The sequence below is a fragment of the Pseudochaenichthys georgianus genome, chromosome 21 (genome assembly GCF_902827115.2).
Source record: "Pseudochaenichthys georgianus chromosome 21, fPseGeo1.2, whole genome shotgun sequence".
Lineage (NCBI taxonomy): Eukaryota > Metazoa > Chordata > Actinopteri > Perciformes > Channichthyidae > Pseudochaenichthys > Pseudochaenichthys georgianus.
Genome location: NC_047523.1, coordinates 29,055,106 through 29,067,711, shown reverse-complemented (window position 1 = coordinate 29,067,711; position 12,606 = coordinate 29,055,106). Strand labels below are relative to the sequence as shown.

The window sequence follows — 12,606 nt, the reverse complement described above, 5'->3', positions numbered from 1 at the left end:
ACGTAAAGTTAGGTGCCAAAACAAAGCTATATCCTGTTTCCACGGAAACACGAGGACCCGGAAGTCGTCCTGATTCCGCGGGTCTTTTGGGACAACACAGCTCCTCTCATCACAGTGTGCAGAAATGGCGGGTAAGAGGCTAAATGTGTTCATGCTTTAATACTAATGTCTTCGTTTTAACGGATATACAACGAATACTGGTCGCTGGTCCCGCTTTAAGCCCCGCTGGCGTTGTACAGCGGGTAATGTTCTGTTCAAAACACAGCTAGCTAAGCTAACATTACAAAGCAGCAGTGGGGGCCTGCCTGCTAACGTTAGCATGCTACCAGGCTGTCATAGCTTACTGTGTGTTTGTGTGTTTGTGTGTTTATGTAACGCCTGGGTGTCAGGTTGAATGTGTTCCTCGAGGCAATGGGTCGATGCTGGCATACTTACCGTTATGTTAGCTGTTATGCCCTTTTCTACACAACATAACGTAACCTACTCGTCCCTGACTGATGTAAGAGCATGGTAGTTTATATTTGCAGTTAGCGTTGCCAGATCAAAGGATAAACATGTTTTACCTTATCATGCCATTTATGATTCAGTTCTTTCTCTGTCACTCCGCGTATTACAAAGATGGAGCTAATGCAATAAAAAGCTGGGGTTAAGGATTGTTATTGGTCAGCATGTGCTACTTGTATTTTCATCCGCATGTTTCTGATGACAGAAGAAGTTGTGGAGCTAAAAAGGAGGGAAAGACATACATTATTTACATTTATTTAGACCCCACGAATGTGTCAACTGTGTCTTCATTACTGTGCTTTAATTTAGAAACTAAATGCAATTGTATTTCATCCGGCTCACTAAGCTGTTGACATGTATGTTCATATGAAAGGAACAACTTTAATGTGCATTTCTTTTTAGGAATCAGCACCACTGTTAATGTGTAGTAAGACACATTAATTAAACTCAGAAAAACATACAATTTCAACCTGGTTTGTGTATGTTTCCTCCTCAGCAATAAACACCATGGAGAAGAAACTGGCTGAATACAAGTGTGACACCAATGAAGCTATATGCATGAAGCTGGGTATGTTTATTTTTGCATTCTTTGTAAATGTATATGGTAATAGGTATGTGTTTGCATTGACATGGTTTTGTAAGATTGGGATGTTGTTTGTCACTTAACTTGGTCAAACTCTGTCTTCTTCGCTCAGTTCGCTTTCCAGAGGATGTTGAGGACGACAGGACTACATTCCACCCTGAGTTCAGCCACCAGGTTTATGGGGATGAGTGAGTCATCATCATCTTGACTTTTACATTGTTGTTTTACTGATACAGAAATTAGTTTTCCCTTAAAAGCCTCACTTTCACCAAAGATTAAACTCAAACATGTGAGCTGCCAGGAACACTCAGTTTATCTAATGGCCAAAGATAAATTGTGTATACTGTTTTACATACAAATACACCTTGATGGTAGTTTTGAATGGATTTAAATTAGAGTCATGTGGCCCTTTTAACACGTAAACTTAAGAGTGCAATGTTATTTTTCAATGCTCTTTTTAAGATGTTATAGATTGACTCATAGTTTAATATTATCAGAGTTTGAGCCTAAAGTGTGAAATGGAAATATCTAAATAAACTTTTGTAATTGTAGCAAAAACAATAACTGATAACTGAGGCAAGGACAGTTCAAGATGTGTGTTTAAATACAAATAACCTTTCATCCTCATATAGACACTATCTAAACCCAACATGAATCACATCGTCAATATACACCAAGCCATGGATTTGATTCAGTCATGTATGGCTATAGTCAACTTTCTCTGGCCTTTATCACCTGTCTTTACTGTTATCTGATTATCTTATTAGGTTTTTTTTTTTTTAAACTCTTATCATCCATCATGTTTGAAATCATCAAGTATTTTCTTTACATATTGAATACCTGCAAATACGAAGTCTGTTTCAGAGTTATTTTGGTAGAGGGATGTTTTTTGTAAGGAAGGCACATTTTAAAACATGTGAACATGAACAGAGGTCAGTCTCGTGTAATTGTAGTCACACAAAAAGCTGTGGAGTCACATAATAACCCCAATGTGACGCACAAAGAGGCGTTGCAACTTACCTTGTGTTGGCTTTGACACCTGTTTCTCTGTCGGGTTACAGTGGTGTGTCATTATGCTCTGAATTGTATTTCTAAATTAGTCAAAACTAGGATTGGTTATTTCTTGCTCTCGCTGCAATCAGCTCGAAGGAACTCTGTAATTGGGGCATTCATTATTTCAGCAAGCATAATTGCTAGTAAAGTTCAATCACACAGTTGCATAATGATGAAATCTAGTTTGCCATAAACTGCCAGTGATGTTGTTTTTAAAGAAACCATGCAACACGCTGTAATAATCGACAGGGCCTGCAGTAAGCATTTATCATTCACTCCAGGTGTATATTTAATTAAATAGGAATAATGGTGCGGTGTATTTTATTCCCTTGATATGAAATAAACCTAGACTGCTCACCACATAAAACAGCCGTCTTATTGTTTTCTCTTTGTAAGGGTTGTCTTAGTAAAATATGTAACCTTGTTTTGGATTTGTAATGATTCCAATCCATTTGTCTGCAGCGAGGTCGCTTTTGGATACAAAGGTCTTCAGATACAGCTGTTCTACACCGCTGGAAACCTGAGCACCCTCTTCAAAGTGAAATATTCCTCAAAAGTCACCGAGACGTTCGATTGTGTGGAGGTAGGACATGCATGTTATCACGTGTAATGAAAGCACATTGCCTCTTGCTGAAATGAAAGGATTCATCCAAAGCTGCTGTATTTAGAGAGAGAAAAAGCATTGTGACATGTTGATTATTTAGGTAAGAGATATTTGACCTATTTCGAGTGTCGTTGTAAAGGTGTTGGTTTTGAAACCAAGTATCACATATCATTTGTGTTTGTAAAAGTTCACAGCTGGTGATTGAAAAAGTGAAATGTCAAAATGTAAGCTGTAGATTGTTAATTATCTGAAATGTAGTAAATCAAATAGTTTGTCAGACAAATACTATGCAGCTTTACTGAGTGGTTGTTCAAGGTTCTTTATTTGTCAAACGAACATAGCTACAGTGTAGTTATGTCGATGAAAATCTTGTGTCACAGGCTTCTCCAACAGTGCAACACAAAACACAGATAAACAGAAAAATATAGTGCAAGTAAATACAAGAAGAAAAATAGTTTCAAAAAAGTGAAATGGTGCAATAAGAGTCTATATGCAAGTCATTGAAATATGATATATTAGTTAAATAGATACCTAATGTTTAAGAAGCAGCCAGATGAATATTGTGGATGTTGTTTCAACAGTTCAGGTGTTTGACAGTGTCCATAATGTTGTCACCATAATGTTATGACATCAGGATTGTACGATAGACGTTTGTTGACATGGAGTAGATGGACCTGAGTTGCTCTCTTCGGAGCAGTCTTTGCTACCTTAATGTTGTTTCTTCACGTACTGAAGTAACTCAGAGCCTCTCTGGGTGGTGACATTATTCCTGTAAGAGATCTCCTGTTTTGTTAGACTAAATCTCAGCCCACCATGGCCCCCTGTGCCAGATCACTAATCCTACTCCTCCCTGTCGGAAGACACAGGTTTTTAAAAAGGTTTGAATGTGGGGTCTTAGGTGAGGCATTGATTTTTTGAGGTTTGTGTGATTGAATCAGCAGGAGAAGTAATGTGACCCAGTTGGATATCCAGCACATGTATTTCCAGGAGCAAATTGTTGCTCAAGTCATCAACAGTCAAAATCGCTGAGGTTTGATTTCTGTAAACTAATCTTCAGTAGGTTTATATTCAGTTGTTTTATGTGATACAACCCTTTTCATTTCTCTGCTAATGAATTGGCAATTAGTTTGAACATTCTTCTGATAGTTTCACTGCGTAGTATGTTAAACGTTTCCTTCCAATTGCCTGGTACACACATTTCCATATGAACAGGCAGTATTTGGACAGAAGCTGACAGTAACGCAACATTCTTTAATGTTCTGGTAGCTCCTTCTCTGAGACTTCACAAAAGGCCACTGGCCGCTTTGAATATTTCCTGTCAATGCAGCAAACAGACAAACGAGTACAAGAACCAGCCAGGGCCCCTATTGAGGTCAGATGATTCAACTGTGGGACATCTGTCCTGTCCGGAAACAGCGGGGGCTCCCTCTGGACAATGTGGCCTTCAACTGCTGCTAGTGAGGGACACTTATGGGATTTGGTGGATCAACTTGAAGCATCAATGTTCCAATGAAACGTAGAGTTGTAAGAAAATATTGATTGGTATTCATACTATTAATTTATAATGATTTTTAATGGATAACTTGGTTGTTGGACGTTTCAGGTTATGTGATAAATGTAACTGTCCTGATTGAATAAAATAGTAAATATACTGTTTCTCAGATTTCATACATATGACCAGGGTATACAAAAATAGTTATTAGTTGCCACCCAAACGGCCAGTGATTGTTCAAAGTTTACCAGCCACTCGGAAGTTACTGTACTTGCATGTTTGACCAATATTTGATTCTTAAATGGGGCTTGATTACAGTAGTTTCCTGCATATGGCTGGGTGAACTTCACAACATTAAAATGTCCTCACATTAGAGCTAAGGGATTGCTTTGCTTACAGTATTGCAATATATTGAATTGTGGCCCGTGTATCATGATGCATATTGTATTGCCAGATGCTTACCAATACACAGCCGTTATGCAGCTGCGATGTTTCCTTCCGAATGGCATTCGACATTACTTTCATCTCTGGTAACTCAAACAAAGAGTGCCATGGCAACCAATTGATTGTTTTTAAACCTTAAGAGAGCCATTATACTTTTTGGGGAACATAGTTTGAAGCTGATATTCAAACTGAAATGTGATGGCTGGCTTACTGTCTGTGTGTGCCACTACTTTAGTGTTGAGCGTTGACCCCTGAGTGTTCACCTTGTTAAGGGTTTGAGTGCAGCTGGTGTAGAGGTAGAGAGTGAGAGAGCAGCAGAGTTCAGGCTGCATCTGAAGAGTGTTTGTCTCTGAGTGCATGTGGACGGTCGGGGTGCGGTGCAGCTGGTGAGAGAAGAGAGACGAGGGGAGGCAGAGATGGAGTTTATGCAGCTGCCACGCTGATACAAGACTCTTACCACCACATCACCTTCTCCCCTTTAAATCGGCCAAAAAACACCATCATCTAGGACCTCTCACCAACAACACTGATTTTTACTGCCAGACCTTTTGTGCACATGGGCTGGAAACTGTCCAATGCTCATGGTAGTTACATCATTACTTTTGTTCTTACTCTATTTGTACTCTTCTTACTCAATATGGATGGGTAAATATGGTTTAACTTTTTAAAATGTTGGGCAATACTTTACAAATGAATGCAAACGAGTGCCAGTTTTGAATAAAGTAAGGTCTTTGGAGTGAGTAAAGAGATGAAATAACACAACAAATTAGATAGTTTGTACTCCCTTTGTGCTTATTGTTAGAAATCAAAGACATTAACAAAATGTTCTAAAGGTACTTTGTTAAGTTATATTCATGCTAAACGGAGGCATCTATTCTGGAAGGCTGTGCAATTTAGTGTCTAGTATGTAGGAGAGTGCTCGGGACAAATGGACTTGTTTGTCCATGGCCTTTTAAGTATGGTCCTTGTTCCTTAGAAATGTGGCTGAACAATTACAATGGTTAAGAGGCATTCAGCTGCAGGTGCATTACTTCCAGTTAGATATTAGCTGATGTCTGAAAAGGGGGAGGAATTAGCAGTGTGTTGTATTAGCCTTTTGTAGTGCATTTTGCTCAGACCTTCTTCATTTCCCAGTTTTCAATGCTGAGCAGCAAGGGTCTCTGTGCGGCAATAATGCCCATCACACATGCAAATGGTGTGAAAGGGCTGCTTAGCAAAGTGTTCTCATGTCAATCCTTGTGGAAATGGATACAATGCAAACATTACAGCTGAACTAACCACAGGTTGCACTGAGTAAAAAGTCCAAGGGTAGGGCCCCTTTGTCTCCGAGGCTCTTTGAAAAAACGCAAGGGCAAATTCATTTGATTGGGTTCACTTGGCAGGATTAGAGGAGAGGCCTCTTTTATGGATGCCCCAAAGGTTTGTTAAGTTGAGATCAATTCACAAGGTTTAATTTCCCAGTGAGAAGCAGAAATGCGTTTATTGTGGCAACTTCATCACATATTCATGGTTTCACATAAGTAGTAAATGTACTGATTTAAGTGGTCTTTTCACCGGGGAGGGTGGGGGGTGCTGCTCTGGCCTCTGCTCAGCTGACAGTTTTAATTGCCTAATGGTTTTCTTTTCATTGGCACACCACTTGTAAGCTTCCAGTTTAACTTAATAGGATTTATTGCATGTTTTCTTCTCTTGCTTGATCAATGAAAAAACATTTCTAGTCTCATAATAAAGCCTCTACAAAACAAAAAGTATATTTTAAATGTATTAGAAAACACCCAACTAGTCAGATTTATGGAAATGTGTTTCTCCCATTACTGATGTGTTTGTTGCATGATTTAATTCATGCACATTGTATTATGCAGCCAGATGACATCGAAGGAAAGATCCGGGAGATCATTCCCGCTGGGTTCACCTGCAACAGCGACGACTTCATCTCACTGCTGGAGAAGGAGGCCAATTTCCAGCCGTTCGGCACGCTGCTTCACACGTACACCGTCCACAGCGAGGACGCAGGAGAACTCACGTACCAGATTCACAAGGTACAAGCATCACCTACTCCTGCCTCAACACAGATTCCGATATCAGTTTGAACCTTCGATAGTCACCGTTACTCTTATGGTGTAATGGCTAGGCAGAGATTTTACTGGAAACCCTATTGTCTTTGCGGCTTTCTCCCCAGGTTGATGTTAACTGCGCGGGATTCCACGACTACCACAAGCGCCTGCAGACCTTCCTCATGTGGTTCATAGAGACTGCCAGCTTCATCGACGCCGACGACGATCGTTGGGACTTCTTTCTTGTGTGAGTGCCCTCTTTAATTGACATCATACTCCCCCCACACCCTCCTCTACACGCACCCCTACCCTAAAGCCTTTTTTGTGTCATTGAAAAACAAAGCCCTCCTTTGTGGCGCTTGTGACCAATTACCAGGCCAGTTTGATTATATTTCCCCCATAGTAGAATTGTTGATCAGGCAAGAGCTTCTTTTGTGCCCAAAGCCCTTTTCACATTTTTCAGGGGCAAGAGCTGAATTGAATTCTGTTGTCTTTTGATACACTGAACAATGTCTTAACAGTAAAAAGAGCCTCTGCCAGTGTTTTCTTTACCCTGGCAACTATTAATACTGACAATGGGGAAAATGGACTGAAGTGATTTTGAGGAGCTCAGTCCCTCCTCCAACCCCTTCTCTTCCTCTAAGTTGCAGTACTCCAATTAAGTGCATAATGTATTCAGGTTGCAGCAGGTGTACCAATCGGGGCCTGGCTGCTCTAACATGCTGACGTTGGGGGGGGGGGGGGGGCATGAGAACAGAGAGGGCTAAAATGGACACTGCATGGGAGTGTGCCTGTAATTGACCTGTTTGCCTTTGTGTTTTATCTGCAGATTTGAAAAGTACAATAAAGATGGGGAGACTCTCTACGCGACTGTTGGCTACATGACAGTTTATAATTACTACGTGTACCCAGACAAAACCCGACCACGTGTAAGGTAATTGCCGGGGCAGCACGTGCCTTCCCATTCTTTTGTATGGAAAAGGAGTGGAAAATTATACATTTCTTTATCCTCTTCCCAAAGAGCCCAAATTACTGGCTTATATAGCCAACCATTCAACCAGATTTTGTTTCATTACCAAACCAGGGTGATTAGTATCTGAAAACAACTTTATAGATAAGCTTTTGATGTGATTTGATTTGTTGCATTGATGGATCAGGATAACAATTATTTACTGTGTTAAATCAGAGAATCTCTGCTCAGAATTACGACGCTACATAGATTTGTTTTGTGACTCATTTGAACAAACCGGTTTTCTCATTGGATCTGTTTTGCGTGTCTGTCTGCCCTTTAACTAAAACAGCCAAATGTTGATCCTGCCTCCGTTCCAAGGAGAAGGTCACGGCGCTCAGCTTCTGGAGGCAGTGCACAGATTTTACTGCAGCCTGCCCAAAGTGCAAGACATCACAGGTGAGCATCTGCTTATTTCTTTAACAGCAGTCACTGCGATTAAGAGGGCGTGGAAGAACATTTCATCTCAGATCCGCACGTCTCCCACAAACAGTTGAAATGATTTGACTCGGCAGTTGGTGGATGCAGGGGTTACATTCATTTGAAAGGCTGGCATGTATACCAGAATGTGCAGAGAGGCTCTACTGAAGCTAGTTAGATGGAAAGAGTTTCTATGCATGGAGACGGAGGATGAATACTAAAGAGGCATCCTTTGAGGAATAGGAATCCTTTTCACAAAATGTCATTTAGCAGTTAAATAGACAGACATTCCTGATAGTTTGTTTGGCCTCAACTAATATCAGTATTCATTACTTTCTATAAATAGCTTCTTGAAAAAGTTTTGAAATGTGTCAGTTTTTGCCCTTTTTTGTAGATCCAAAGAATCCTAACTCTAATCCTCCAACACAAACATTTAAACAAGCTCGCATTGTTGTCCATGGAAACCGTTTGAAAACTACTGTTTACCTTTTTTAATTGTGTGCTTGATGCGTTTGTTATCAGCTGAAGACCCCTCTGAGAGCTACGTGAAGCTGAGAGACTATGTGCTGGTGAAGCTTTGCCAAGGCCTGCCGTCCTTCACCGCGGACAAGCTGCCTCTCGGCTTCTCGGCGGACATGGCCAAAGAAGCACAGGACAAGTTGAAAATTAACAAGGTGCTGTATGATGCTACAGCCAGTGATAATGTCTTCTGTGTTCAATACATGTTAGAAAGTAGTGAGGCAAAGCTCATCACAAACTGTAGAACCCAAAGGTGACGCCTTCATGTTTCGTGTTTAGTTCAGAGAACAATCTAAAACTGTACAGTTATTATGCAACCAAGAAAAAGTAGTAAATGATCACATTTAAGAAGTTTGAACATGGTTTGGCATATTTGAAAACATTTGACTTCGCTATGTCATCCACCATGTTCTCCTAACACGGCAAAACAAAACGTTAAAACCCTGCTTAGCAGCTTAGTCCTCAATGCTTTTTATCTTCTTGTTTGGCTCAAAATGTGGCACACTTGTGCTGTACATAAAATCATTGAATAACAAAGGATTTGAATAAAGGATATTTGTGTCTCTTTTATACAGAAACATGCAAGGAGAGTGTATGAAATCCTGCGCCTGAGAGCCACAGACATGAGTGACGAAGACAAAGCAAGAGAGTACCGTTTGGAGGTGAAGAAGAGGCTATTTGGACCATACAGGGTGAGTGTTTTATCATCCGAGTGCTTTACATGCCAGAGGGTCCAAAAGTGCATAAAGTGACTTCCTTATTTGATCAGAAATAAATCAGAATGTCAACTCAGTTGCTGTCAATCAGAGGTACTCTACCTTTTTTAGAAACCCATTTCAGCTGTTCAGGGAAGGAAGCAAAGTGGCCCATGTGTGGCACACAGTTGAGCGGCTTACAGCTCCATATTGTCAGTTTATTGTGTTACCTTTCAAAACAGCAAAAAGAAATGATCTTCAGTCCCGTTAAAATGGATAGATTACTTGTGCTGTATTGTTACAGCCACAATAGGGCGCACCAGGCGTCTGTGATTTTGCTGCTGGAGCTTTTCTCTATTCAGGCACATGTCATTAGTCAGGATTTGCATTTCTTGGAGAGAGCGTTTCTTCATAAAAGTGTTTGAGCACTTTGTCAAAAAGATGCTTCTGTTCGGCGTTCTGTAGTTTTGCTATTGCAGCGCTTTTCAGACTTTATCAGGGAAAACTGCGATTTTCTAAAATCGTTTTTGTTGTTTTCTCATGTTCTTTGAGCAAGTTTTCGTAGAGTATCAGAAATGTATTTAAACAGTCTTAGTAAGCCTGATAAACAGAATAGCCCATGCTTTTCTGATTCTGTTTTACCCGACTTGCTGGTGGGGATCGCTGCGTAGATCGGTGCTCAGCAACACATGATGCCCGACATCCTGTTTGCTTGTGACATGTGTGTTTGAGCTGCTCACTGAGACTTTGCATACCAGCCATTAGAGCATTTTCTGTCAGCAGGGTAACCGCATGTCTTCGAAAAAAGAGGCAGACTCTGACGTGGAAATGACCTATGTGGTAAAGCGCGAAGTAGGAATCCTTGGGAGAGTGGCAAGGAAAGATCTGGTGGCCAGATGCAGAGCCTTTTTCCTTCCCTGAGGAGATTTAGCATGTAGTTAGCTGAATGGCAGAAGGCGCTGTGAATGCGAGGGGGATTATACATTTCTGCTCTTACCCCCAGTTCCCCAGTGACCACGTCTGCATATATGTGCGTGCAGGATTTGCAAAGCAGCAGACTGCACTAAACTGAGGTTATTTGTACTTTCTCCGTCCATGTCAAGAACCTCTCAGCTTTCTGATTTCACCGCAAACCTTGATACGCTGTCTAATAAGGCATGCTTTATAGCAAACTGTAGCTGATGGATTTGTTTCTTAATAAATAAGTTACTAATGTATAAAAGATCAGTCGTGAGCCATTAAGGAAAAGTTAGCTTAGTTACCTCAATGGACAAGTTGACCACATAAAGAGCCAGTCTACAGTATTCAGGCCAAATCAAATGATGGCACTGTATGCATATACTGTCTGTCAACACATAATGTTTAGTGTTATGATACAGGTGATGGGATGTAATATATAGGCATGGCCATTTATTGCGATTTGTAACTCTATTGGGAATGATAACTACTAGAGTAGTAGATAATGCAGTATACATCTAATTTCTGGCCTCTTATTGATATATTTACAATTAGTTGTTGCTTATAAGAACGTGGCACGTAAATGAAGATGAATAACAGGTTGATATGACTTTGACTTTAACCTCCCCTGTGTTTGTGCCGTTGATGTCGTGCAGAAGAATCAGAGGGAGATGGCGAAGATGAAGAAGTGCCTGCGGCCGGAGGAGCTGTTGTCCCACGTGGATCAGATGGACACTCAGACGCAGCACGAGGAGCTGGAGAAAAGTTATCAGGTTGTTGTGGAAGACTACAGGAGGATCATTGAGAGGATTGCGACTCACGCATGATCAGACTCTGAGATGCTGCTGGCCTGGAGGCCGCCCCTCTCAGACATACAGGGGGTCTGCCCTGTCTGTACAAAGCCCCCATCACCACAGGCTTCAGCTGCAACCAAGAGGAAAGTCTCTTGATGGGAGAAAGTCACTGTTTTAATTAAAGAGTGTTAAAGATGTTTTGTGGCTGAGTCAGGGGTAGATTGCAGTGGAGACCTTTGTTTTTTCCGCCTGGTGTTCATACAGTAGTGGAGAAAGCTGCAGCTGGAGGGTTGAGACTTCCTGTCTGTCCCATCAGTTTAATCACATTGTGTGAGATTAAGGGATATGTAATATTTCACAGGTTATAAGAGGTCTACAACCCTGCAGAGAAACCCTGCTTCTTCTCCATCATAGACATTTTTTAAGATCTTTTGTCAAAAACGATTCCCAATGTGTGTTTTGAAGCACTTCATACTGAAAATAAAAATACTGTTTTGTATTTTTGCTCAAATCCTGTTATTGTCATTGTATATTTTTTCATTTTGTTTAAATATGTACAACAAAAATAATGTTTTGTTTGTTTTTAATTTGGACATAAGAGACAGGTTAACACAAAGTTATCTCGTAAAAAAATATAAACTAATACTCAGGATGTTGCATATTTAAGAGAACTCCACCACACAGTATTTCAGCCTCACAGTAGACTTGCAAGTTTAAGAGTCTACAGCCGTGCTAGCATCTCTGAGGCAACATAAAGACATGAAGCCTGCCCACTTGCTCCCTTTGATATGCTATCATGTTTAGAGTAGCATGCTAATCTTTTTCTCATTAGCACAAACCCCAAAGATTAGGCTAATGAAAATTGTAGTTGACTGTATTGAAATACACCATAGTATGGGCAGTATTGAACACATTGACTTGACGATGCTAGATGAAAGGTCAGGGGATTAAAGATCTAATTGTTCATACTCTGGGAACCAAAACTACCAAATGACATGGGAATCCAACAAATTGTAAAAATATTTTTTGAAAGATAAACCTCAATGATAACCTCATGAAAGGAAATGTCAGGATAATCCAATTGTCTATTATCATTTGCACATCATAAGCCGCTGTTGGCAATGAAGATCTTGGATCTCAGACTCCCTCCAACTAACATAAAAGTTATTTACATTTTTGATTGACCAATGGATAACATAACCTTTCAACCCAAAAGTGTCAAACTGTTGGTGGCACTGGTACCCGAGAAAAACTCAGATGATCAACAATGTCATTCTACTCCCCCCTCCTCCCTCTTATTTCTCTACACAGTGTCAAACAACCGTCTCTATAGTATGTGATGGTAGCATTCAATAAAGTCATTGCGCAGACATTTAAAAAAACAAGACAAACTGATTTGCTAATAGCACTACAAGAAAAGTCAGCAGAACACCCAAATCTGTATAATTAAAATGCCAGAGACCATGGATATTCGTACA

At 40.4% G+C, this 12,606-nt stretch overlaps 1 protein-coding gene across 1 annotated transcript; it reads left to right on the top strand.

Annotated features, from left to right (window-relative positions):
* Nucleotides 1-39: 39 nt before the first annotated feature.
* On the top strand, nt 40-11,627 carry hat1 (histone acetyltransferase 1). Its single transcript, XM_034109778.2, has 11 exons — nt 40-131; nt 1,001-1,072; nt 1,200-1,275; nt 2,603-2,723; nt 6,543-6,719; nt 6,860-6,981; nt 7,564-7,668; nt 8,036-8,142; nt 8,686-8,837; nt 9,258-9,374; nt 10,991-11,627. Exons 1-11 carry the CDS (start codon nt 125-127, stop codon nt 11,159-11,161), a joined length of 1,227 nt encoding a protein of 408 aa, XP_033965669.1. The 5' UTR covers nt 40-124; the 3' UTR covers nt 11,162-11,627.
* The last annotated feature ends 979 nt before the right edge of the window (nt 11,628-12,606 follow it).

Excerpts from the sequence above, each read along its gene's own strand:
- hat1 (XM_034109778.2), top strand. Across the intron at positions 1,073-1,199 it reads AGCTATATGCATGAAGCTGG|TTCGCTTTCCAGAGGATGTT; the intron begins GTATGTTTATTT and ends TTCTTCGCTCAG. Across the intron at positions 9,375-10,990 it reads GGCTATTTGGACCATACAGG|AAGAATCAGAGGGAGATGGC; the intron begins GTGAGTGTTTTA and ends GATGTCGTGCAG.